We start from the raw sequence: 26,264 nt of genomic DNA, 5'->3' as shown, positions 1-26,264 counted from the left end.
GAGATCAGACCAGGTTGCTCAGAGCTTTGTCCAGTCAGGTCTTTCCAAGGACCTGCCTCCAAGGATGGAGATGGTACTACACCTCTGGGCAACCTGTTCCAAAGCTTGACCATCCTCATAGGGTAAAAATGTTTATCCATGTATCCAGTTGAAATCTCTCATTTCAATTTAGGACTATTGTCTCTCATAGAATCATTTAGGTTGGAAAAGACCTTTAAAATCATCAAGTTCAACCGTAAATCTAACACTGCCAAGTCCACCACTAAACCACGTCCCTAAGTGCCACACCTACACATCTTTTAAATACCTCCAGGGATGGTGGCTCAACGACTTCCCTGGGCAGCCTGTTCCAATGCTTGACAACGCTTCTGGTGAAGAAATTTTTCCTAATATCCAATCTAAACCTCCCCTGGTGCAACTTGAGGCTGTTTCCTCTTGTCCTGTCGCTTGGCACTTGGGAAAAGAGACCAACACCCACCTCACTACAGGTAGCTGTAGAGAGCGATAAGGTCTCCCCTGAGCCTCCTTGTGAGAGAGCATCAAAAACCTTCCTAAAGTCAAGATAAGTGACATCCGCTGTTCTCCTCTCACCCACAACTCCAACTGTTTTATCATGGCAGGCAATCAGATTAATTAGACACAATTTACTCTTGGTGAATTGATGCTGCCTGTCCCCAGTAACCTCCTTCTGTTTCATGTGCCCAGAGATGTGCTCCAAGAGGACCCACTCCCAGGAAATTGTTAGTTTATGTCTTTATCAATTAAGGACTTTCTAATTGATCCCCAATTTAATGTACTTTGAAGAATTAATGAGGATTTATGTTTTGCCTCAGTGACACATTGTTTGATATGTATGATGCTAGATTTAAAAGGTTTAAAAATACCATCCAGTAGAAAGGAAGTGCCTTATTTTCTTCTGACAGCAGCCACACAGTTCTGTAACTAGAACCTTACATTTCTTGATTTGGGTACTCAACTGCACTGACATAATTTCTTTTGCCAAATGTACTTATGCAAGTAAACAGCAATATATATCCAGGCTAGGCTTCAAAAGCAAAGTATTTTCTGACAGTTAACTGCCTTTTGTAAATACAGTATTTGTCATGGTTTAAACGCAGTCAGCAACTAAGCACCACACAGCTGCTTGCTCACTCTCCCCCCTGCCTCCTTGCTGTGGGATGGGGGAGAGAATCAGAAAAAAAAGTAAAATCCATGGGCTGAGATAGACAGTTTAATAGGACAGCAGAGGAAGAGAAAATAATAACAACAATAACAATGATAATAATAACAACAATGATAAAAGAATGTACAAAACAAGCAATGCACAATGCAAGTGCCTACCACCTACTGACTAATGCCCAGCCTGTCCCCAAGCAGCAATTGCTGCCCCCCAGCCAACTCCCCCCAGTGTATATACTGAGCATGACGTCACATGGTATGGAATAGCCCTTTGGCCAGCTGGGGTCAGCTGTCCTGGCTGTGCCCCCTCCCAGCTTCTTGTGCAGAGCATGGGAAACTGAAAAGTCCTTGACTAGTATAAGCAGTACTTAGCAACAACTAAAACATCAGTGTGGTATCACATTATTCTGATGCTAAATCCAAAACACAGCACTATATCAGCTACTAGGAAGAAAATTAACTCTATCCCAGCCGAAACCAGGACAGTACTATTCTTACCTTATAACTTTCAGCTCCTTGAATGACATCTTTCATTGAAGCAGACAACTGATCTTTTTCTGATCGAACCAACTCCAATTCTTCCCTCAGAGTCTGCATCTTATTACAAAGAAGTGTGTCATTAAAACAGAACCCCACATGCAAAATGTTCTTCATATTAAGAAGCAGTCAGGGTACCTCTTTTCGGCTGGCATCTAATTCTTTCTTTGCTTTCACAGCAACAACCTTAATTTTATTTAGCTTCTCTCCTTTTTCTGCAGATTCTTTTTCCAGCCTTCCTAAAATAAATAAGTAAGAAAGTGAAAAAATACGCCTCCCCTCTCCCCCAATAAATTAAATGAAATGAAATTCAACTAGAACACAAATACCAGCATGACCTTGAAACAAAACAAAATATAAAGCTGGGGGGGATGTTCAAATGTTTTGTTCAGTTAAGCATTTAAATTTAATTTGAAGCTAAAATATCCAGCCACACAGACAGCTTAGGGACAATCTTACTCTGTTTCAGAGGCTTCCATCACAGTTAACGTCAAAAGCCATATTCCTGTCTACTTCTACATACAGCTGTAACAACTTGGAACCATTTTCTTTCAAATGTATTGGCATAACTACAATGAGGCAACCGTAGTTTTGGCAAAGTGTTGCTCTTCTCCCCTCTTGGCAGCCTTAGGGCTCCCCTCTTGGCAGCCTTATTGACACAATTATTTCCCATATTTAAAAAATAAAGATGAAATCCACGACACTGTTTATAGCCAAATGTACACAGGAAGAAAAAAACTTTAAGAAATATCAAATGATAACCAACTTAAGATTACTAACAATATTTTAAATCCCTAATGGAAGGAATATTATAGGAAGTTGCGTTGATATCTACTTCCCCACCTTCCTTAGCTTGTAGGAAATACAGGACAATTATGCAGAGAAAGAAAAACTAACAATCCAAAACCCCCAAACTGTTTACATAAGAGAACAGCGAGAAAGATACCAATTTTTTCTTGAAGCTCTGCTACTGAAGACTGTTGATCAGTTTTCGCAGTCGATGTCTCCATTAAATTCTGTATTATAAACAAAGATATAATAAGTATTACAAAAATTTTTGTGATATCTGTTTTTCCCTTAACAAGCCACCAGAAGTTTCAGCTACAACTGGACTGTGTCTATGTTCTTACTTCCAAGAAAGTCTTTATGTGCAATTTCATATCAACTTGGTAACTGAAAAGCATACTTATGTTGAAAGGAAAACATTCCAACCTTTTAACAGCTGCTCTCCATCCTGTCCAAGGACAAAAAATGGGAGACCATTAATTCTGCAGCTGTCAGTTTTACACAACCATCAATTCCCAGGACCTGAAGTTCGGAGCAGCTAATGCAGATCAAGCAGGAGTTTTGTTTGAGATGGAGTCATAGAAAGTTAGAGGTGAAAGATTATGAGGTCAGTTAGTCCATATAGTTAAATGATCACTTTGGGGGGTATTGATAGGAAGAGAGGTTCAAATACAAACAACTTTTGTCAAAATAGCATTATGATTGGTTTTGTTCGGGTGTTTTTTTCCTGGGGGGAGGGAGGGGATTCTGAGGTGCTAGGAAACTCAGAAACATGTGCTTTCTAGAAGGGAAACTCACTTTGAGGCCGGGGGGGGGGGGGGGGGGGGGGGAGAAAAAAAAAAGAAAAGAGAGAATTGAAAGTATTTTTTGAACCTTAATTCTGAAGACTTTAGAGGTTTAGTCTGTATACTTCAATAACAAAATATAACCTTTAGAGAACTCAGTTCGTCTTTCACATTTCTAAGTTCAGTTTCCTTTTGTTCCAGCATGAAATTTAAGTCGTCTTGCTTTTCTGATCCTTTTTGCTGTTCTTGTATTTGACTTTCATAAAAAGCAAGTTTTTGAGTGATCTCTTCAATATTAGCTAAAAGATCCTGATTTTCAATCCTTGTTTTTTCACTAGCATTCTTCAGCTCCTGGATATCATGTTGAAGTGCTTCTTTTTCAGACAACACTCCTTCCAATTCTTCTCTCAGGAGATCCTTTTCTTTTTCAAAATCCTGCATCAGGGATCTATGTTCTGCATATTGAGCTGCACTTTCTTCCTCTAGTCTCTCAACTTCCCGCTGCAAATGAAGAACTTTCTCCTCATTCTGTAGAGCAAGGCACTGCTCTTCTTTCATTTTTGCCAAGCATTCGTTTGCAATTTGTAACAAGTTAAGAGAATCATATTCTTCATTAGAATCTGAAACGCTGGACCCCACTTGCTCAAGTAAGCAGTACAGCTGAGTTCTTACAAGGGATCTGTGCGCTTGTTCACTTTCAAGTAACGTTGATATATGGTCTTTTTCTGCAGACATAATTTGTAGTTTCTTTTCTAAGTTTTCAGACTGCTCTTTCAACACTAACCAACCGTCTTTTTCAGATGTAATCCTTTCCAGCTTTTCACTTAATTCACCTTTTTCCTGAATGATTTTCTTATTTTCCTCACGAAGAGTACATGCTTCAGATGAAAGGTTCTCTCTTTCATGCACCAGAGATTCAATCTGGTTTTCCAGTTCCTCTAGCGTCTGAGCATTTTCACTCTTCCTAGTTAAAGCTTCGTTCAGTCTCTCTGTTAATTCCTCCACTTTTTTCTTCAGGTCACTATTGTGCTGGTTAACATCATCTACTTCTTGCTGAAGTTCCTGAACTTTTCCTTGTTCTTGCTTGCACCTTTCCTGAAGGGTTTCTCTCTCTTCACCCAAGCATTTTACTTCATTTAAAATATCCTTGTTTTGATCAGTGAGAGCAATGATCTTCTCTTCCAGTTCCTTCATAGCAGTCTCTTTTTGGTTGATGGAGCTTGCTATTGTGTTATTCTCCTCCTGCAGACTAACAATTTTACATTTAAGTTCTTCTATCTCTAGCAGATTAGATGACAATTTTTCTGTTTCTTCCTGGAGGTGATTCACAGTTTCAAGAAGAACATCCTTTTCATTGAAAGCAGCTCGGAGTTTCTGTTGCAGTTCACTGACATCAGAAGCTTGCTGTTGTCTCATTGATTCAAACTCCTGGCTGATCTTTCCAGCAGATTCCCCTAGTTCAGTCTGTAGAGCTTCCATTGTTTCTCTCAGGCTGTTGTAATTGGACACTGCTTCTTCTTTCTCCTGAATTAGCTTTTCAAGCTGTTCTCTAAGTTCCTGCATTTCAAAAACTAATGCCATCTTTTCTTTTTCAGAACCAGATAATAAAGTTTCATTCAGTTCAGAAATTTCTCTCTTATGTTGTTCTTTCAGAGTCTGAGTTTCTAACTTATGCTCTTTTACAGCGGTTTCACAGTGCTGTCTTGCTGCTTGAAGCTCCAATTTTAGTTTTTCGATTACACAACAGTAATCTTCTTTCGTAAGCTGCAATTCATTTATCTTAAACTCCAAGTCTTCCCGCTCATGAAAGTACTCATCCTTTATGTGATGGATTTCCTCTTCCAGTTTTAGTTTAACATTACTCATGTAAGTTAACTCATCCTTTAATATACTATGTTGGGACTGGAGCTCTTCTAAGCTATGCTCCAGGTGCCTAACCTTTTCTTCCATTTTTGCTTCTACACAAGGTTCTTCTTGTGTATCTACAACATCCATCTTGCTTTCTACATTTTTATTTAAGACCTCTCTCAGCTGCTCCAAGTCATATTCATGCTGGTCAGTATGAGCACACCTTTCATTCTTCGCATTTTTCTCTTTTATTAAGCTCTCCTCTGCCAAATTGTGCTGTAACTGATTTATCTGATTTTGCTTTTCTTCATTTTCTTTAGATGATATCTCAATCCGGTGCATCAACTCTGACACCTCTTCCTGATGGGCAATTTTTAATTTTTTAAGCTCTTCATTCAGATTATTGATTTCATTATAGTAACACTGCGAGTTGCTTTTAATAGTTTCTTGCAGATTTGTCACTTCTTTGTTTTTGTCTTCATTCACAGTTTCCAACTGCTTGCTCAGACTGAGAATTTGCTCCTCATAAGTAGATTTAATTCTTTGGACATCATCTTGTAATCTTTTAACTTCTTTTTGACTATCACTGTGACGTTCAACCTGTTCCACCAGCTCCATTTGTTTCGTCACTTGTTCCTCTAATTCTATTTTCAGCTTTGTTAAGTCCTCATTGTGTTTGCATTGTGCATTTGCTAATTCACTCTTCAGAGCTTTTATTTCTTTCAGAGACTCAATACTTGATTGCTCCAGTTGCTTCTGCAATTCTTCTGTCTTAGCCACTGCAGCCTAAACAAACATGCAAGTTATTAAATACTAGTAATTTAGCACACAGAATTTCCAAATAAACTGTTTACAGTAATGAATTAGAACATTTAGGAGTCCTTAGTTTTAGACATTGCTATAATTTTAAATATCTAACTATGTTAGGACAACTCAATTCAGAAGACACTGCAGAGAGTACAAAAATGTTTTCAGAATGATAAAGGAAAACTAAGTCTTCAATCATGTTTATCAGCATAATTTCACAAAACGGTCATGATAGATTTCAGCTTTAGCAACTATTCTGATAATGTATTAAAGACCAAATTACTTTTAGTGCATCAAATATTCAAGTATCTGGAATATAACAATGTTCATCAAATGCAAGCAATTCACTCTTCACTTTATTATTAATTGAGATTACTGACATAATTTAGATGCCTTGGCTGACAGGCTCCTTCTTATGAATATCTGAATGTAAATCTCATATTTCCCATGGAAAGACAGAACTGACTGATTAAAGCCATCACATATGTTGGCTACTAATGGACAGACTGAATTCTTTTTCAACAGCTGTGGATCTAGCCGGTACATATAAGAATTTTATATTTATTGTCAGTCCTATAAAAACTCTAAATGAGAGGGTAAAGAGAAAATATGCTTTAACATATGAAGCCTTTAGATTTTTTTTTTTTTAAGGTAAAACAGAACACTTACCTTTTAAGGTAAGTGAAGAAAAAGATTAAAATGAAAGTTAAATACACAACAAGCAAAACTACAAAATAAAGATAAACATAACTCTTAAATATTTTAGTAATGTTCTATTGCTCATTTCAGTACCTCTGCTTCTTGCTTTCTTTGAATGTTTTCTTTTTTCAGAGCTACGCATTGCTGCTGACTTTCAGCTTTTTCCAGAAGTACAACATCCAGTCTTTCTGTGAGAGCCTAATTTTAAGGGAGAAAGATCACTAAAAGAAGAGTTTCTTAACAATGGAAGCCTGAACGATTTTTGCAAACCATAGGAACTCACATACTGGTCATGACTTTTTTGTCAATTAAACAGATCAGTCTGATTTAAAAAGTTACTTTCAATGCAAATATGACAGATATGGAATAGGTAGACTAAAACAATGATGTTGAGTAATAGGTTTTGTTCAAAATCGTATTTCTGATGAGCTAATTTTTTATCACCAGGTGTGGCGGAGGAGATCCCCTTCTGTAGTAAAGAAATCTCCATCCAAAGTATTAAAAACAAATTTCCAGTTGATAAATTCCTCGTCACTACCAACTTTCACTTTCATATGCTGTCTATGACCCTTACTTTGAGAAAGACAGCTGTTCTTGCCACTTAAAAAAATTCCAGTTACTTTCCTAAAAGTATTCCTTGTGACATGCAACTTTAATTATGTGTTTCTGATCTCATCAAAAGACTGTCTCAGAAGTTTTCTACATGGCTGAAGTCTTCCTGCAGTGGTCATTCTGAAATAAACAAAAGCCTGTCTAACCAACTACACAAGGAAAAAGTCTTGCTGAGGAAATTGTACTATTCCTCACAGAACTGATAGTGTTTTCTGAAAAGTGGAGTAAAGACGTGGGGGGAGGAAGAAAAAACAGGTTTTAGGAAGTGTCCTGAATTCATGAAGACTGATTACATTCAATCTGAATAACATTTTTAAAGCTACTTACTATTTACCACAAATTATTTCTGTAGATTTATTTCAGCTAACATTATATAATAATTAGAAACCCATTACATATTCCTACCTGAATAATATCATCAGCTCCTCCAGTAGCTGCTTTAGATCTGAGTTCTTCAATCTCTTTCTCTAGTTCTTAAAAATAGAAGTATAGAAATTTCACAGCATAAATTGATGCTCCATCACTGTAGCAAATTACTAGTAAATCCAGTGCCTAACAATACTCCTATTCAAATCAGAGATGTCTTTTACTTCATCACTCTTTCTTTGTTACTGAGTGATATAAAGGGCTAATGGAAAGACAACAAGCATTCAGTACTAATTGTCCAGTCCTGACATTTAGCATGGTTTCCTGAGGAAGCAAAGCTTCCTTGTTTGGGTGGAGGGACAACAGATACAAATTTTTTTGATGAATGTCTTACCTTCTATTTCATCATCAATTTAAGCCAGAGAAAAGATAGTTCCTACTGGTTCTCTAAAAACAGGCAGCAGGTAAAAGAACAGTATCTTATAAATAACCCCACTGATGAAAAGCCTAGTATAGCCCATCCCTGTCCTTATTGTTTTGCTGGGCAACTACCAGCAGTCAGCATAACTGTAACTCCAAACAAGGGGAAGTGACACCAGTCCAAGAAGTGGGCCACTGGAGGAAATGGAACAGCAGAGAGGAGAGGGACAGCACAAGAGCATAGATTTACACAAGATACTTTTAGGTATTTAACACAAAATTTTGTCTGGTATATTCTACAATTTCTTTTTAAAGAAGCAAATGATCAAATATAAAGTAGCTAACTATTTTAAAGAAGCCACTGTACTCTACAATAGTACTAATTATGCAAATTCTATCAGAGACATTCCCCCTCCCATCTGCTTCCTGAAAAGCAACAGCTATGCTGCAACCGATATGATATGGGGAACAGACAATGACAAGTCCCACTTCAACTCTTGCACAATCTACATTGTTCCATTATGCCACTCTGCCAGATCAAAATTAATGTGATACCTGAAAGAAGCAATGCTTCTTTTTCTTCCCTCCCTTGCTCTAAGGATGTCAGTCCTTATCCTCCCACAAAAACTAGTGAAATCGCAGGAAAAAAAAAAAATCTAGGATATTTGCCTAGAATTTAAATCTACCTAGCAAAAATATGCAGTGATACTGGGAAAAGTCAGATAGTACCAAGCATTAAGGCAGAAATTGTTCTCTTTCCAGTAAGGTACCTGTGCATCTTGACTTCACTTTCTGTATAAGCATCACTTGTTTTTTTGCAAACTTGATGAGATCTTCTTTGGGCAATGTGTCCAGCTGTAAAAAAATACACATTACAGAAACTAGCTTCCTCTAGCCCAGAGGTAAACAGAAAAAAGGACATTTTAGCATCTGACTTCCAAGAAGCTAAATTTTAGGGCAAGAAATTGTCTTACCACACATTTGCAATACCGAAGTACTGCTGTTCTGTTATCCAATTATGTTATTTCAAGTGCAATAACAGAAACTACTCCTAATTCTGTACATTTCTGAAATCATTCTAGAGCACACAACTGGGCAGCATCAGTTAGAAAGGAAAACTCAGTTGGGAAGGGTTACAATTCAGTAATATAATTTGAACAACGTTTTGAAAATAGCATGCTAACATTGACATTGTTTAAGTTTACTTCCAACATATGCAAAGAAGTCTGTGTACATTATGAAACAGACCACTAACAGAATGAGATTCTACTAATATTTTATCAAGTATTATGACAGGAAGTGAAGATAGCAATAAGAGGTTTTTTCTCCCATGTTTCCAAAACACCTTAGCCTACTGCTTGCAAATCAATTTTTCAAGAAATCTTGAAGACAGAAAATGGTTTAAAAATACTTTTATGTCTTCCTCTTAGTCACAGCTTGCATGCTAAGCTGTAACCCTTTCAACTACTGCTATTCAAATAAGTTAGATTTGTGAGGTCTGATCACCTTTGATTTGCCTGATCCTGGTGTGACAGAAGACGCCACCATCTCTTGCCCAGCATCTTGTACCTACAACAAAATAAAGCACAACCTGCGATAACTGAACTTTTTAATGTAGACTACTGAAGGAACTAACTGAAAGTCTGCAAACACTGAGAATAACTGAATATAGTGGGAGCTCAAGAAAAAAAATTAGAAATATATTTGTAGAACTAAGTCAGAAGGACAATGGGGAAAAAAAAAAAAAAAAAAAAAAAAAAATCGACAGAGCTCTATTGTGGTTAGTTCAATACAACAGCAGAATAGAAAACTCCTGATTTCCAAACCAGTATGATCTTATGACTCCATTACTGAATTGACATCTAGAATTGATACAGTACTAAAACATAATTTTATTTACAAGAGGTTACAAAAGTGTGACTCACTATCTTGTTCTTAAAAGACTCATTAAAAAAAAAGCACGAATGAAAAAAAAACCTGTAGAGAAGTAGCAGTTAAACTTTGGGAACTTTTGAACCACATATACCCCTCAACTGTTTTTTCTTTCTTTCTTAAACACACTGGTTATCACTAAAATTGTCAGCCTAACAAATATATTTGAAAAGACTCTGCAAAGCCAGGGCTCTTTTAAACAAAATATAAACCCCCACACTTTTTTTTTTTTTTTTTTTAACCACACTGGTTATCACTAAAAGTGCTGGCCTGACAAACATATTTGAAAAGACTCTGCAAATTCTGGGCTCTCTATTCCTAACATCCATGCATAATGCCTTCTCCTGTAAACTTCTACAGATCTTATCTGGGAGACTCTATGTTACTTTGCAGTGGTTTATATGAGGTATGCTTAACCTATAATTGGAAACATGATGAAACATACATAAATAAGATGGGGCAAAGGAAAATGGAACAGACACTTCCAATATCTTAAGGGTAGCATTTCCAAGCTTTGACCTTTGCCCTCCTTCTTCCTTCACACTAGTGTGTGTGTGTGTGTATAAAGCGAAGGGGTGTATATATAAATATTTGTATTTTTATATATCTACATGTGTATGTATATGTATACACACATACCTTCACTTTTATTTTGCTACTCTGCTCTGACAAAAACCCCCTTATAATAGAAACTAAGGAAGAAACAAACTGGATCTAAGCACTACCAGAATGGAGAATCACTGACTAACAATTTAGAGAGAACAGCTGACACAGATAACAAGAAAGGCCATCATTAGAAATATGAGTTCAAGTACAGACCAAGGACAAAGGCGGTTACAGTTATCTCCCTCTGTATCACATGGGCTACAGTTTTTTTGAGATGGCAACAGCAAACTTAGAAAATAATACGCCCGTTAAACATAAATATGGCAATTAAGAAAAATCAGATTTTCTTGGTATGCAAAACTTTGTCAACATTTACATTCTTAATATTTCAGCACTGCAATTAGCAAAACACTGTCACTACAAGCAGTATGCTTACACAGTATAATTACGTACAACAAATTGTATGTACTGTTTAGAAAATGATAGCACACGTCTCTCCATACTACAGTAAGGCCAGATGAACCTACACATTACTTTTACTCTCCTTTAAGCTAATACGCACAGAGGCAGAACCACGTATCAGGTTAAGACGATGCATTCAGTTTTGCTGTTCTGGTACCAGAAACCACAAGCAGCTCATGTAGAGGGTTTCACCCATTTGAATTACAAGAACAACGAGGAAGATGGTTACTAAGAAACCCTTATCTTTTCACTGGGTAGGTGCATCCACGCTGTAAGCCAGCAGGGAGTAAGCACACTTCTAAGCACAACACTGAATCCTACAAGGATTCTCAAGTTTCTATTCCACCATTCTGAAAACAGGGTATGCTTCTGTACTTTACTGACATATATATATATTATTTTTAAATTGAAAGCCTACTTTATCTACACTAATGTGTTTCCAAGCTACAGTTTAGCATGTTCTGTGTATTTTAATTGCTATCTACCCCTTACTTTTGCAATAGCTAAACATACTCTTAGAAAGCCTAACGGATGTATAAATGCAATATATCAATCTTGAACTGTGGCAGTAATGACCATTACGAACAGTGATTTTCTGAGCAGTGTGCAACTTTTAGACGTCACTGACTTTAATCATACCAAGTCACATCAAAACAGATTTTGAGTTGTGATTGCTTCAGCAAACAGAGGCATAATTACAACGTAGGCAGCTCAGAAACTACCAGGAGAGTTAATTTCATTTATGAATTTTAAACTCTTCAACGTTGCCTTTGGATTTGCCTCGGTGGTTATGAAAGCTACACTAGATACATATACTTCAGTGATTTTATTTGCTTGTGTTGGTAGGCGTTTCGTAGTTGGCATACTGTTAACACATCAGGTCACCTCAGTAGAAAAGGAATGCTTGTTCACTCGTGGGTAACGAGTAACCACTCAACACATTCACTGTATGTCATCTGAGTGTTTCTTCCCTTGAGTCAGCACCGGCTGGTCTCCCCCAGCCCATGCAAACGGGACGGCATCCCCATCTTCTGGCAGGGGGCACTCAGCAGCCTTTCAAGCCCGCACCGGCGCTCACACCGCCGCAGGGCAGGACCAGAGCATCCAGTCCCATTCCCACCCCCACCCCCGGTCCAGCCGAGCCAGGAGCGCGGGGGGCCGCGCACCACACTCCCTCACAGCGGCCGCCCAACGGGGAGGAGGCGAAGGGGCGCGCAGCGGCCCGCGGGCTACCCCGCCCGCCACGCTGGCTCCGGACAGCAGCCGGCGGCGGGCCCTGAGGCGCGCGGCGCCGCCCGACAGGCGCGAGCGCCACGGTCGCTGACAGCCGCCCGCCAACGGCCGCTGGCGGCGCGCGGAGGGGGCTGCAAGCGAGGGGGGAGGGGGCGCGCGACCCGCGGGGGGGAGGGGGAAACTGACGCGCACCTCCCCCCGCCCTGCCCCCGCCCCGCGTGCCGCAGCCCAAGGTCACGCGTCCCCTCCCCCCGCCCCCAGCAACGGACCCCCCTCGACGGCTCCCCTGTTCCCCAGCCGCGCCGTTACCTCCATGGCGGGGCCGGCTGGCTGCAGGGGCAGGGAGATCGCGGCGCCGCAGCCGCTGTCAGCGCCGCTACATCCTCCCCGACCCACTTCCGCCTCCGTCATCCCCGCTCGCCGGTAACGCAGCGCCTCCCCTCCCCCGAGCCGGCTGAGGGTTAGGCAACGTTCGTCACCTGAGCCCCGCCCCCTCGCGGCCCCGGCCCGGCCCCGCCCCCTGGCGCGCGGCGCCGGCGGTTGAGCGTCTCCCTTGCGCGGGAAGGGGGGGCGGCGGGGCGGCCTTGCCGAGCGAGCGTCGCCTGGCAGGGCTTCTGCTGGGGCAGGCTGCTTCGGCGGCACAACCGACCTGAACGGTGGCTGAAGGCAGGAGGCGCAAGTAGCGCTGCCCGCCGCACGCTGTCCGTCTAATAAAAACGGCAGAGGGGAAGGGGCACGGCTACAACACGACCGCACCCCGCCGTTTCCTATTCCTGAGGGGTACGCACTGCTGCGAGGGCACCTTACGGTGCGGGGAGCCTGTTGTTGGGCAAGTCTGTCTCACCGTCACCATAAGGAGAGTATGAGATGAACGGCTGTGGGACTTAGGATCCTGGTTTTAGTATCTCGATGGAAGCACAGAGTGATTAAGTTATTTATCAAACATCGGATATCAAGGACTATACCAGAGCAAACAGCAGAAGCCAGGTATTATGGCTTGTAGTTCTGTTTTTTTTACTTGAGAGCCATTTTTATGGCCATTTGGGTAGGTGTTTGATGGGAGCAATACCTACTCTAAAGGGCACACGTTTTTTGTTGTAATCATGCATGCACTTTCATAGTGCCTGAATTACTTTTGACATTTTGTGATAAGTAATTGATTTTTAATGAGAAGTTGCCTGCAATTCAGGCATATTATTCTATTTACAGTTCACCAGATAAATACTGAATTTCACTGAATTAATTATGGTGTCATGAGGGAATATCTATTATTTTAATAAAATAAGAGGTATGTTAGTCAAATTGCTCTCGGAAGAATAATTTGCATTTTTCCAAGTCTGCTTATTGTCATTCTTTTAAAATTCAAATGACAAATGGTGACAAAAAGCGAAAAGGTTCTCCACATATACCTCAGAAATTATTTCCTTGTCTTTTTTTTCCCCCAATGCATTCACTGTACATTATATGTATTTATTGTATATTGTAATATATGCAGGTACACAACTGCAGTGGCAGCATATGGTTCCATGCTCTCAGAGAGGTTGCTGCCAAGGAACAGATCTCCCTAACCAAACCGCAAGAAGCTGTTTTTCCATTACTTCTATTCTTACACTTTTTAGAAGCCCCACAGGGCACTAAACATTACATCTTCCTTTCCCCATCCACTCTGGGAGACTCTGAACTGGGTACCTACGCCTGCACTGCTGTGGTCTAACACGGGGGTTTCACACAACTTCAAGAAGAGCCTTTCTAGATACAGTCCTTCCAAACCCATCCTGTGGCAAAAGCTTTTGACCCTAACTATGCCATACTGCACTGCTTTGTCCTTCCACGTCAGTCTCCAATTGAAGTTGGACGTCTGGAGAGAACACTATAGGAAAGCTTACCTTCTTTTTCTTAAAGCCCCAGAGAAAACAATGTTTCATGTAAATTTGTTCTTTCCTCCTATCCCCAGAAAATACGTATTGTGATTCAACTCTTGGGTCATCTCATGACTCAGCCTATGAGGAAATTGATTTTGGAGATCGTCCAAGGCAGACACAAAGGGTTTTCAGATGTGTTTGTACTGAAGACAGTGTACTACCGGCTCACTCATCACAGGCTTTCTGAAACTGATTCTAGCTAGAGAGCACTCAGCCCCTGATATAGCTCACTGTTCCTATGAGCTATGTATTTGACAGAGGCCAATTCTCCCCTTCCACCCCCTTCCATTTTGTGCAACAGAATTTAGGTATATTTCATAACGGAGAATGTCTTGACAGTCTTTCATTCTGGCCTTGAATTACAACAGCAATTGCAAAGCAACCTGGTTAGGGAATGGTAGAAGAATTAGAAAAGTTCTAGAATAACTAGAAGAAGAAAGATGGAGGATTTTGAGTGTTGATTGTTTCAACTTGTTACAGGAAAGTACAAGTTGCTCCATATTTTGTGGGAAAAAATGTCAATTCATACGTGCAAGAGTCTTACATATTTTTCTAAAACAGTTTATGAATTGTACGTCTTACCTATCCAGGAGCCAGTAAGTTGATACATATTGCATGCAGCTAATTTGAGACAAGATAAGTGAGAAAAACAAGAATAATTTATATGCTCCATATATTCTATGATTTTATTATCTTTGTAAAAGATAATTAGTTCATCTTTTTAAATAGCATTGTTTATGTAAAACAAGATTGACAAGACATTTATGAGATGTGTTGGGACAGAGCATAACAAACTTTAAATCCTGCTTTTGTTGAGAAGCCAAGTCCCACAGGGCTGTGATTAGCCCTTACCTCAAGGCAGGGTACAAATGCTTGTTCACTATCATTGGAGTTATTAGACCTGCAAGAATTTTCTGAAGAGCACAGAATGAGAAAATTACTGTAATTTTGCAACTGTGGAATTTGTTTCCAGCATACAAGAGCTGATGCTTTAAATACTTGCCACTGTAGAATCTGGCTTTCCAACAGGTTCTGAAGATCACAAACTCTTTTGCTTGTGAACCATGCCGGGCCAGTCAGCATTCTTGCTTTGAGCTACTTTTATAGCTTTTCTACATGCCATATTAGTATAAAGGAAGGCAGGGTATGAATTTACAGTATGTTAACTATTCTTCTTTGGAAACTTAAAGTATTCTCCCTGCCCTGTGCAAATGAACCGTAAATTCTTTGGCTGACTATGGCCATTTTGTTGGGTTGGGTTCGGGTTCAGTAGGTTCCCACTGGAGTGGAATGGTAGAGGCTACAGGTACAGTGAAAAAGTTAAGGAAGTGTAAAAGGGGAGGCTAATCTGAATGTTTATATGAGTAAATAATATGCAAGGGCAGTACTGTCCTTTGTATTTATCTCAAAACTACTTTGTGTGTGAAGGAATGGTTAGGTATTAAAAAAAGAAATTGCATACGTAGTCCTGAATTCTGGTTTTAAATTGCAATAGGAAACTGAAAGGTAAGAAATTTGGTGTTCTATTACTCGCCTGCAAAGCCCACCAAGCCTGTTGAAAGGTCAGCGTGAAACTGATAAACAAGGAAACGAACGTTTTGTTTGAGCACTGAGGGTTGGGTCTGGCTATAAAAGACTGTTCCATTGTTAACAGAACATGAAAGCCCTTTTAACTGCACACAGAGATAGTAGCAAATATAGATGAGTGAGGGTTATTGGCACAATAACAAGTTACTGTGAATCAAGAGGCTCAATTTTAACAATTAAAAAAAAAAATTAGTTGCTTTCATTTTTAGGTGTCTAACCTAAGACTCTACCTATATGGATATTGCCTGTACCAGAGCAGGACCCAGTGTGGCTTGCTTTTGACATAATCCCACTGTCTCCATAGTCATGGTAGATGGCTATAATTCAACTGTGAGCCTTCACAGAGTCCTAAAGGCAGTCTGAGCTCACACTGCTGATAACTACCAACTGCCCTTGCAGCAGGCTATGCTGGAGCCCTTCTGCAAAATAATCCATGACTAATTTGCCTCTTCAACATTAGCCATGGCACACTGCTGCATGACAACATTCCTGGTCCACCTACACAGTGCCTAAGTCTGTGCTTGGTCTGGAGGGCAGGCAGAGCCTTGTTATCCAGCCTAAGCCCATGGCTTTAGGTCTGGCAGCACAGTTTGGTTGCATCCTGTGAGTATGAAGGGCTTAACTTTCTCTCTCAATGTGCCTCTAGGCTCACCTACAGCCTATGCTGAGACAGGGCTTGCATCACTCATTGAGGACGTGGGGGAAATGGAAGCTTCAGCCCAGGCTTAAAATACAATGTTAATGCACCTCTGGAAAATTCCAGAATTAATAATTAACCTTGTTGTAAAGATAAGGCTCTTTGTGAACATGTTGGCATACATCATTGTAAAAAAAATACAATGTATATGTTATAGGATAGGATATCCATATCCTATATGGTTAGGACAAATTAAATAAAAACTACTTCCTGTCTGTGGTCTGTTTCCTGACTGGAGAAACAGTGACTTTCAATCCAAGCATGAAGCAGATCATCTACGGTAAAATTAGTGGAAAGAAAAGCCGTGTCCCTCTGTCTTTGAATGCTAGCTAAGAAGATAAAACAGCTCCCTTCTCTGTCTCTTCCTTTAATTTTTTGAAGCTTGGTGCTTCTTCCATTCTGTTTCATAAATGGTTGCATTCCATGTGAAAGTAAAATGGCTCCCCTAGTTGCTATCGACAGTCAAGCTAAAGGACAATCCTGACTACCCTAGAATTAATACAGCACTTCCTGTTAAAAAGTTTGTATCGAAGCAGGAAGTCACTCCCGTGGGAGGATTTGTTTTGGTAATTTTAATGCAGAGCTACAAAACAGAACCATGTGAACAGTTAATGTGCATTAATCAACACTGATTTTCAAACATTTGTTAGAGGTGAATAACAAAGTTCTCCACTATCAAAACTCTGCAGGTACACTTTCTTATAAAAGACAAGCAGCATTGAAGAAGTTGCGGTGGGATTGCATTAGCTAAACTGACACAAGTCCTTTTTAAATTGACATAGAAGAAGTTGCACCTGTGTAAGAAGGTTAGTAAAATCATGCATCTAGGTAACTGGATGAAAATAAAGCATAGCTGTATATTCAGGGCATATGTCTAATAGAGCTTTGTACGGAGCTCTATCACTGTAGTAAAGAGTCACTTGTTTGCACCAGAAGCTTGACAATACTTTAAACTGATTTGTAATAATTTAGCTGAACATGTACAATCTCATTCTGCAGGTGCTCACTGATATACAGCATCTTATGTAAAAATAAATTAAACCTCTTACCAACTTATGTCGGTGTTAGTAAACAATCTCTGTATACAAGCACATCATTTAAAGCTCTTCGGTACATAACAACTGACAAACCTAAAGACAGGTAAGTTAAAGGCGCTCTAGATGTAGGCACCCTCCAGTCATGTACCCAGAAGCAAATACGCATCCCTGTTGACATACTGTCATAATAGACACCAAAGCATGGTAGTCTCTGGGTCCACTGGGGGATGCATACAGCCTATTAACCCCTCTCCCAGACTTTCCTGGTAACTACAGATCCAATCATTTTCACTGGTAACAATTCACTCTTCCCTGTAGTTTTACACAATTACTAGCATTTTGCAAATTATGACTGAATCCACAGGTTGATCTCTCTCAGCTGTGGTGGCTTGAGAGGGCATAAAAAGCAGAAAAGTTCCACTTTTCTATCCCCCTGCCAGCGATATGTTGTCATAAAGGTTAACATTTGTCTTTGAGTATATATAAGGATTAATATCAATAGGATAAGAAAAGCCAGTTTTTATGTAACCACACATCAGTGTTTGTTTCCTCCCTTTTTTTCCTAGGACTACACTCTGACCTGTGCTACTTTTTATCTGTTTTTCAGAGCAGCTGAATTGCAGCTGGGTGAAGACTTACCTAAGGAAGTGAGGGCAAAGGTGAGTGTTGCAATGTGATATGAGCCCCTTATTATATGGTGCCTCTGTCGTTGCAGTGGCTGTGCAGCTCCCTTTCAGACCAGCCATCAGCCACCGTCAGCATTTTGCACTTCTGATAGATTCAGAGATTTCAAAGGAGGAACAAATAGGTCATCTGTGTGACCTTTTGTATAGCACCACTCATAAAATGTCACCAAGCTACTGAGTTAAGCATGTTTTCCATTTACTGATGGCTCTTATGACACTGAATGAGGGTTAGATTGACAAACTGAGCTGACTCATGTGGTTTCATGGAGTGACCCAAGAGGATGGAAATATGGCAGAGAGCAGGCAACACCTTTTCCTCATACTGGCAATAGTAAGATAGCAAATCAAGTTAATCATAAACAAAAAACAAACAAGTAGCAGAAAGTTCCCCAGGCTGATATTTAGCCTTGCTGTGATGGACAGCAGCACCTCTGCCAGATGATTTTTTTCTCAGGTAGTCAATTTACTGAGACATCCTTTATTTGTGGGCAGGAATCTCTGGTGACCTGAAGCCCTTCAGTTGCCTATGTTAGCACTAATATAGCAAATGCATGTTTCTGGTTTCAGTGTTTCCTGCATTTTTTGGGGGAAATTGGTGGGCCAGGAACCGACAATGTAACTTCTACATTTAACAGGAAGCTTTTCATTTGTTTTCAAACTTGATGCAAGTTATTGCTGCCCTTTAGAGAACTGCATTCATTTTAGATATTGGGATTAAATCGGTAGCCTGAGATGGACTGTGCATGTTGACAGCTGCTCCTATTACTAAATCCTTGGAACTCTCCAGAGGCCAAAGAGAAAGTACTCCCAGAAAACATCTTCTATGCTAAACTAGACTAAACTAGACTAAATGAGACTAAGGCAGTATTTTCCTCTAGATGCTGTCATGTATGTTGTTTTCCTTCTAACATTCAGAGTGCAAACCCACTTAAGCAGGAACTCTTTGGGGCCTTTTTTGTGTGCCAAGCTCAATGGTGGCACTTTAAAACCAAAAGTGGATTGGTAACAGTTGTCTATAATTAAACGGGCTATGAATCGCTTTAGTGAATTTCCCACAAGCTCAAAGCTTGGCTACAGTGCTGGTACTAATGCTAAGCCAGAACTGGTCTTTATTTGATAATATCAGCCAGGCCCTATTGCAACTAAGAGCCCTCAATGGGATGTTTGTATGTTTGGTTAACAAGAGAAGAGTGAAGAAAAGGAGGAAGTAATAACATGATGTGTCTGATGAACACTTCTACAGCGGTGGAGAAGAGGGAGACAGGATACGCAGCACTGAGTCTTGACCTGGTTCATACCAACTTTCAGAATTCTCCAAGTGTTAACAGGAGATTATGCTACCCATTTCAAAAGGCAACAGTGAGAAAAGCTTCTTGTCTTGATGCAGTAGGGACTACTGCCTCCATAGCTGGATTGTAGATAAATGCCCTTTAGCAAGCTTTATCAAAGGAAGTAATGGGTGTTCAGTGTTTTTGGAAACGTTGCTTTCATCTCCATGGCATTTATGATGTCCAGCTCAAAATGAGAGAAAAAGAAAATTATTCTACGTTGTGCACTTCTGTTGCTCTGTTTATACTTGACTGCCTTTAACTTTGTTTATTGTTATTTATTGATTGATGTTCGTACAACATATATAATGAATAACATATAATGCCCACACCTGTTGCACTTTTAGCACCTTTTTTCCTATTGGTTCCTAATTTCTGTTAGAGGCTGATTTGAAAATGTCAGCAATATCAGCTGCATTTTTACAAAGACAAAAACTCAAAGCATGTCTGAAATATTTTTGTTAATGCTGAAAGTTACTGTGGGAAGGATGAATGAGAGGTATCCAGTGGGATTATTTTCTTCAGGGAGACCAGGCTAAGCTTCCACATAATTTGGGCACTCACGATAATGAAAAATCAGTGGTGTGTGAGAGAGAGATATTGACATCTTAGGGACACAGGCATTTTGTGAAGGAAAAGCAAAATATATAAAATGGAAAAGGCTGAAGATCATAGAGAATAATTCCGATTGCTAATAATCACAATTCCGTGCGAAAAACAAGAGAGGTATCAGCCATTTTCTTCTTATAATCTTCATCGAATTTCTTATTCTGTGCCACAGTGAAATAATTCTTCCAGTCCCCAACAACCCCTAAGAAACAGCAAAGCAAAAAAAGAAAGATTAATTTACCAGTATTTCCTGAAGCCCATTAGCCGTGACTCACTAGATACTTATATTTCAAGGCTTATTTCAAAATAGAATGACAACCAAGAAGACAGAGTTGATGCCAGTAACAAACCTCAGTACCTTTTCTCATAAATGGGGAAACGGAGTGATCCATTATTCCCTGGAACTCAGTAGTGTAGTTTGTCATGGGATTTTCCTTCATTACCTCAAACGAGGTGTTATGGAGTATCTTGTTTAGAACCTCCTGATTCACCTCCTTCTCTAGGAACTTCAGAATCTTCTGAATTTCTTGCTTTGGATTCTGCAGAGAGAATAATGTGGGATAAGATACAGAGCCAGGAAAAGCAAAGAAGTCAAACATAGTGTTGAAGTTGCAATTGTTGTCAGGGTGAGATGATCAGGTTATCTGAAGATTTACTGATACAGCTGGCATTATAATAGAAAACTGTTGATCATAGGTAGTATCTACTGGACTTCCAGATTTCAGAGCTCTCTAAACATACATTCAGCCTTTTACCTCCTTCATATCTTCATAGAAGAGGTAGAGAATACGGTGCTTATCTTTTGCCTTCCACCATCCTTTTACGTGGTCATACCAGGAACCCCAAAGCACTGAAAAAGGAGTAACATTATCAGCAGCTATAAATGCTCAAACTGTCTTTGGATATCTGTGGCACTCATGTTTCCCCCATAACCAGTGTCTGGGCATTTCCCAGCTGGTTTTGAATCACTGTGGCCATGACTGCTGTGCTCTGTGCTTATCACAGCATTTGTGCTATTAATCCCTCAGGTGTATGGATGCTCAGAGCAGGATTCATGTGTAACTTTAGAGGGCAACAAATGCAGATGCTTAATGAATGAAAAATCCAGGCTGCCTTTACGGTAAATGGAGAGAAACAGACATTTCCAGAGTGAGTCATCTGATCAGCTGGACAAGACTGGTCTTAATTGGCCCTGCTTTGAGCAGGGCGTTGGACCAGATGGACATCAAAGGTCCTTTCCAACTTGCATTATTCTGTGATTCTAACTGATTTAAATATTTGGTATACTATCAGAAGTGCCTCTTTCTCTCCAGCAAGTGTCAAGATGACTAGCTTGGACAGAGGTAGCTATGTTCTAGATTTCTCCACCGGGACAGATGGCTCCCAAGCCGAGCTAGTCAAACATAAGACATACGGTCTCCTTTAGACATGAAACTCTCATGCTGGTCCAGACAGTGGTGTTTCTGGGCCTACATGGTGGCAAAAATATTAAGGACTTATGGAAGCTTTAGTGACCAAAATTGCAGACTGCCATCCACCTGAGCAGGTTTTCTTTCTTGGATATGAGCGCCTTTTTTCAAAAGGGAAGAATCAGCTTCTGGGGTTGCCTGTCTTTAGCTAGATAACTGGCTTTGTTCAGATGCCCTATTTTTATACAAATGAATTTAGGCAAAAAGACTCCCTTAACTCAAATTCACGCTGCACATTTCTATACAGAATTAAACCTTGGTTTCTTGTATATCAGGCTAGAGTAAAACCAATTAAACCACTGTTCCTTCCCAGCTGGCTTCCAAGCAGGTTTCTTTTAACCTCAGAGAGAAAATTCTCACATATGTTTCTGAATGATAATAGAGAGTAGCTTTTTTTTTTCCCCCCCCAAATGGAATGTAAAGATAGAATTAATCCTTTAGGTACTAATAAAAACCCATGAATGAAGATAAATTACTACTGAAACACCTTCAGTAGATATTCTTCCATAGAGTGTCAGCACTGGATTTCAAACCATAGCTGAAATAAATAAATGTCATGCATTTTTTAAATGAACAAAATATCTTATACAACTGATTGCAGTTCATTACCTTTTCCGGTCATGAATTTCTCCATGAACTCTTCCCAGGTTCCTGGGTCAGGCATTCCTTTACTCATTCTGTGGAAATGGTAGTATGACACCAGGCTGTCTTTTGCATTTCTCGCCACATAGATTATCTTTATTGATATGAAAAGACAGAGAGAGAGAAAAATTAACTTACACATGCATATATAGATACTGAACATCTCCTGGAGTTTTCTCTTGGAGCCTGATAACAGAGGCTTAACAGATTTTGCTTTGAAGCTGCCATTTTCTGAAATCCAGTGCAGGTAACTTAGTCATGACATCTATAGTTTCACACAGGCTTTGCACATTAAAGGGAAAATATCTGGGGAGACCTTTAGGTTTCACAAACATTCTGGAAACCATATTCAGTCCTGGTTTATGTCGCTTTCTTTGCAGGTGAAGTAGAATTGAGTCCTACCTCTTCAGCCTTACCTTACAGTTTTGTTCCCAGAAGGAGGGAGGCACCAGCTGCACAGGGAGATGAGTTTTTATTGTTCGTGGAGAAGGCATAGCTTCAGCTAACTCCAGGCCTGTGGGATGTGTCATTATGAGATGTGACTTGTTCTCTAAATTGCACTAGCGCTTCTTTGCTATTCTCATACACGTGATTTTGACTGTGACTTTTCAGCAGTTCACCTTGCAGCGATCATTCGTCTCCAAAGCAATTACGTAGCAGTGTAACATATACAACATTGCATAAGCACCTTGAGCGTTTCTAGAGAAATTTTTACCTATGTATTCAATGAGGAAAGGGGGAACACTGATTCATATCTTCTTCGTGCTTTTTTCGGCTCATGTCTAAGCCCTGCATGCCGAGGGATAATGATGAATATTATTTTATATTTACCCAACCAAACTTTTTCCTTCATGATATTTAGTGAACTCCTTTCACTTTGCAGGTAAGAAATTTTTGTTTCTTTCTAGGATATGAGAAGAATAGACTGACTGACTAGACTTTCTGGATAGCAGGTAAGGAGAAACTAGGAGCATGATGGACAGTGGATTTTGAGTAGCTATGGATATATGGGAATACTTGGGAATATCTGGTGATATGTGGAGATGTGTTGTCCCCTCCCCCCCTCCTTTTTGAACCTCTATCATGACCTGTCTAATTTTCTTTTTCCTATCATCGTCTATCTTCCTCTGTCATTTTTTTGTCTCTGTGTCAACACAGTCTAGCTTAGAAGAGAAAAAGTAGCACTTCTGCTGCAGTTAGTCAAACTTTTTAGCTTCAAATGTGAAGAGAGTCTGGCTTAAAGATTTGTGTGGAACGGGAGCCCTTGCTGGGGGAAGACACTTGTAGGAAACTGTCTTTGCAAAACAGTCAGACCTGCCTGAATGCCCCATGGCTTGTTTAGATGACTAGACCCTAGAATTCCACAGCAGTTACTCAAAACAGTAGCAAAACCACTGAAAATATTATCCACCTTTTGGGAATACATCCGTGACATAGGTTTCTCTTCCACACAGCCCCTAATCAGAGAATGGGATTCAGTTGCCCCCATGTTGCAATTTTATGCATATCTGCTGCTGTTTTAGGTACTGTGGAGTATTCCAAAACAGCATGGTCTTCAGCAGTACCTGAGTCATCTGCCAGCCTCACATCAACTTGAGTAGCACTAGATGTTTATGTTAAAGCAACTGAACTGATCCCTAATACCCAACACGGTGCATGGTTCAGTGACAAAGCAAGTGGGACCTTTCCCAGGAAACCTGTGGCATCAGCACCAGGTGCTTGTTTTGTTTCATTTTGTCTAAAATACAAACCTGTTTGTATAATATTCACCTGAGTAACTCTCAACTGAAGGCTCTTGGATAGACCACTCAAGGAAAGGATGGCGTCTGTAAGTAGTGGCGCGTCTACACTTCTCAACATCTCCATTTTGTTGAATCATATCCACTATCTCCTGTGTCCACGTGGTACCTGAAAATGTCAGTGTTTAGAATGTTCCTTCAGGGATAGCCAAGAGTCTCTTCTGCTAGGGAAGTGAAAGCCAGAAGGATGGACTCCGTATTAAAGGATGAAGAAACATCATGGAAGATGATGGACAAAGTGGAAATAGAGGATAATGGAGGAAAAATGCATAATTAGGAATACAAAAGTAATTCCCAAAGCACAGTTTCAGGGATTCCATTTTAGACAGGCTTCTTCTTGCCAACAGAAATAGCCTCCACCCCCACACCAGTAATGAAAAAAGCTCTGGGATAAACTCACTATTATTTGGAGGTTGTATTATTTGCAGAGAGGAGTGAAATTCCCTCCTCCCAATTTTCATACCTCACAAAAATTCAGGTATTTCAACATTTGTTTTCACCCTGAATTTGAATGAAAAAATGAAATACCTGAACTTTGAGTGAGTAAAAATTTCATACAGTTTGAAAAGATAAAAAAGTTGCAGTATTTTCAACGTTCCCATTTGAAATGCTTTAATGAAGGTCAGTACAATGTTTCATCTGCCTGAGCTACTGCAACGTCTTGTAAGAGTTACAGTATTGTGTCTCTCATGTGCCTCTTTTCCCTTATAGCTGTGATCACTGGGTGAACCACATCTCCTCCGAGGTACTGTGGCAGGTCAGCTAGAGAACAGGCTAAGGGATAACTTGGGAAGCAATGTGGGCAGGAAACTCAGCCCTTCTTAAGACGCTTGAATTGTGCATCTCTGGCAGATACAACATAATGTCAAATGGACTCCTAACTTTATTTCTTTTCAGTTCAAAGGCTGAGAGGTTTTAATCCAGGCTGGATAAAATAATGTGGTTTTGCTTTCAGTATACAGGAAATAAATTAAAACCTTTCAGGTTTTACAAAAATAATGGGATTCTTTTTTGTAAAAATGTTTTTTTTCCTACTGAAAAAAATACTTTAAAATTCTTGCTAATTCAAGTCGTTATTTTTTTATGATCATCAAATGTTCCTGAACCTGTTCCTGCATCCCCTAAACTGTACATGTTTTTATTCATCCAGGATTAATATTGATGCTTGTTATTAATTGTTTTCCTGTGTAGTAAGTATAAAGGGTCTGATCAAGAGGAGAAATAGTAATGAGCTAAGTGTCCAATCACTGAATAAAATACCAGATAGCTAATATTAATGGTGGTTATTTTATTGGCTGAAATTATTAAGTGACTTTGGTTATTTCCTTAAAATAATTAACCCATTTCCAAAGATCAGTACTGGTTTACACACCACGTCATTCCCAAAATACATAATACAATCCCTAGTTGTTCAGTCAGTTTCTATTATTTCTTAGTAATGCTGACTTTTTACTAGGCTTTCTTAAATCATTACCTATTGGTGGAAAACTTTTATTGTTGCCATTAATATATATGTATATAATCTAAATCAAAGGAAACATTTAAGTATAGGTAATTAGACTTTGGCCATTTGAACTTCAATAATAATAGATGGTTGTTACTTCTGCCAAAGAAGTCAGAAGTTACTAGTCACAACTGACAGAGCTTCACGTCTTTAAAATATGTCTCGTTTGGGATTAAGCAAATATCAGTCACAATAGGAAACCATAATTTTTAGTTCCAACAATAAGCACTATCCCAAACTTCTCTATTCTGTTTCCTACCCACACCAACCTGCTTTTGCATAGGTTGCGATGAGAAGATCGTCAGGTCTGGCTTTGAACTTCCACACTTGGTCCCACGTGCTGCATATTGTTTTTGTGAAGGGAATACCTTCCACTTCACCTATCTCAACTCGGAGCACTGTCTGTTTCAGACTCAAATCTTCCATTTTATCCAGGGCTATTGAGCACTGCATGAAGAAAGAAAGGCTTGGAATTAACATGGTTGGTCTGAAGAAAAATCTAAATTTACTCATTCATTCTTGAGGTCTCTTTTATTAACTGAATTCCATGTCCTCTGATTTCTTTGACTATGAATTGGCCTATCTGGATCCATCCTATATGGATGCTTAAAGCTGGATCTAATTTTCAGAAACACTTGGTATATTGCTGTTGGTGGTTCTCAGCATCTCTAAAAATCACTCTGTTTACTCAGATACAAAAAGAGAAAAAAAG

At 39.7% G+C, this 26,264-nt stretch overlaps 2 protein-coding genes across 2 annotated transcripts in view; both read right to left on the bottom strand.

The window, feature by feature from the left end:
- GCC2 (GRIP and coiled-coil domain containing 2) overlaps positions 1-12,689 on the bottom strand; it is a 31,894-nt gene extending 19,205 nt beyond the window's left edge. Inside the window, exons 1-9 of the mRNA XM_072849786.1 lie at positions 12,582-12,689; positions 9,546-9,608; positions 8,810-8,894; positions 7,659-7,726; positions 6,735-6,839; positions 3,432-5,921; positions 2,663-2,732; positions 1,855-1,955; positions 1,678-1,776 (exon numbers count right to left, since the gene is read on the bottom strand). Of these exons, the coding sequence (XP_072705887.1) occupies positions 1,678-1,776; positions 1,855-1,955; positions 2,663-2,732; positions 3,432-5,921; positions 6,735-6,839; positions 7,659-7,726; positions 8,810-8,894; positions 9,546-9,608; positions 12,582-12,683 (3,183 nt within the window). The 5' untranslated portion in view covers positions 12,684-12,689. The remainder of the gene's footprint in view (positions 1-1,677; positions 1,777-1,854; positions 1,956-2,662; positions 2,733-3,431; positions 5,922-6,734; positions 6,840-7,658; positions 7,727-8,809; positions 8,895-9,545; positions 9,609-12,581) is intronic.
- Positions 12,690-20,227: 7,538 nt separating this feature from the next.
- SULT1C4 (sulfotransferase family 1C member 4) lies at positions 20,228-26,032 on the bottom strand. Its single transcript, XM_072855562.1, has 7 exons — positions 25,822-26,032; positions 24,020-24,157; positions 22,666-22,763; positions 22,217-22,343; positions 20,894-20,988; positions 20,497-20,677; positions 20,228-20,340 (listed from the first exon to the last, which is right to left on the bottom strand). The coding sequence occupies exons 1-7, from the start codon at positions 26,030-26,032 to the stop codon at positions 20,228-20,230; spliced, it is 963 nt and encodes a 320-aa protein (XP_072711663.1).
- Positions 26,033-26,264: the final 232 nt, after the last annotated feature.

This window comes from Ciconia boyciana, chromosome 1 (genome assembly GCF_034638445.1).
Source record: "Ciconia boyciana chromosome 1, ASM3463844v1, whole genome shotgun sequence".
Lineage (NCBI taxonomy): Eukaryota > Metazoa > Chordata > Aves > Ciconiiformes > Ciconiidae > Ciconia > Ciconia boyciana.
This window is presented reverse-complemented; position numbering and strand designations above follow the sequence as displayed.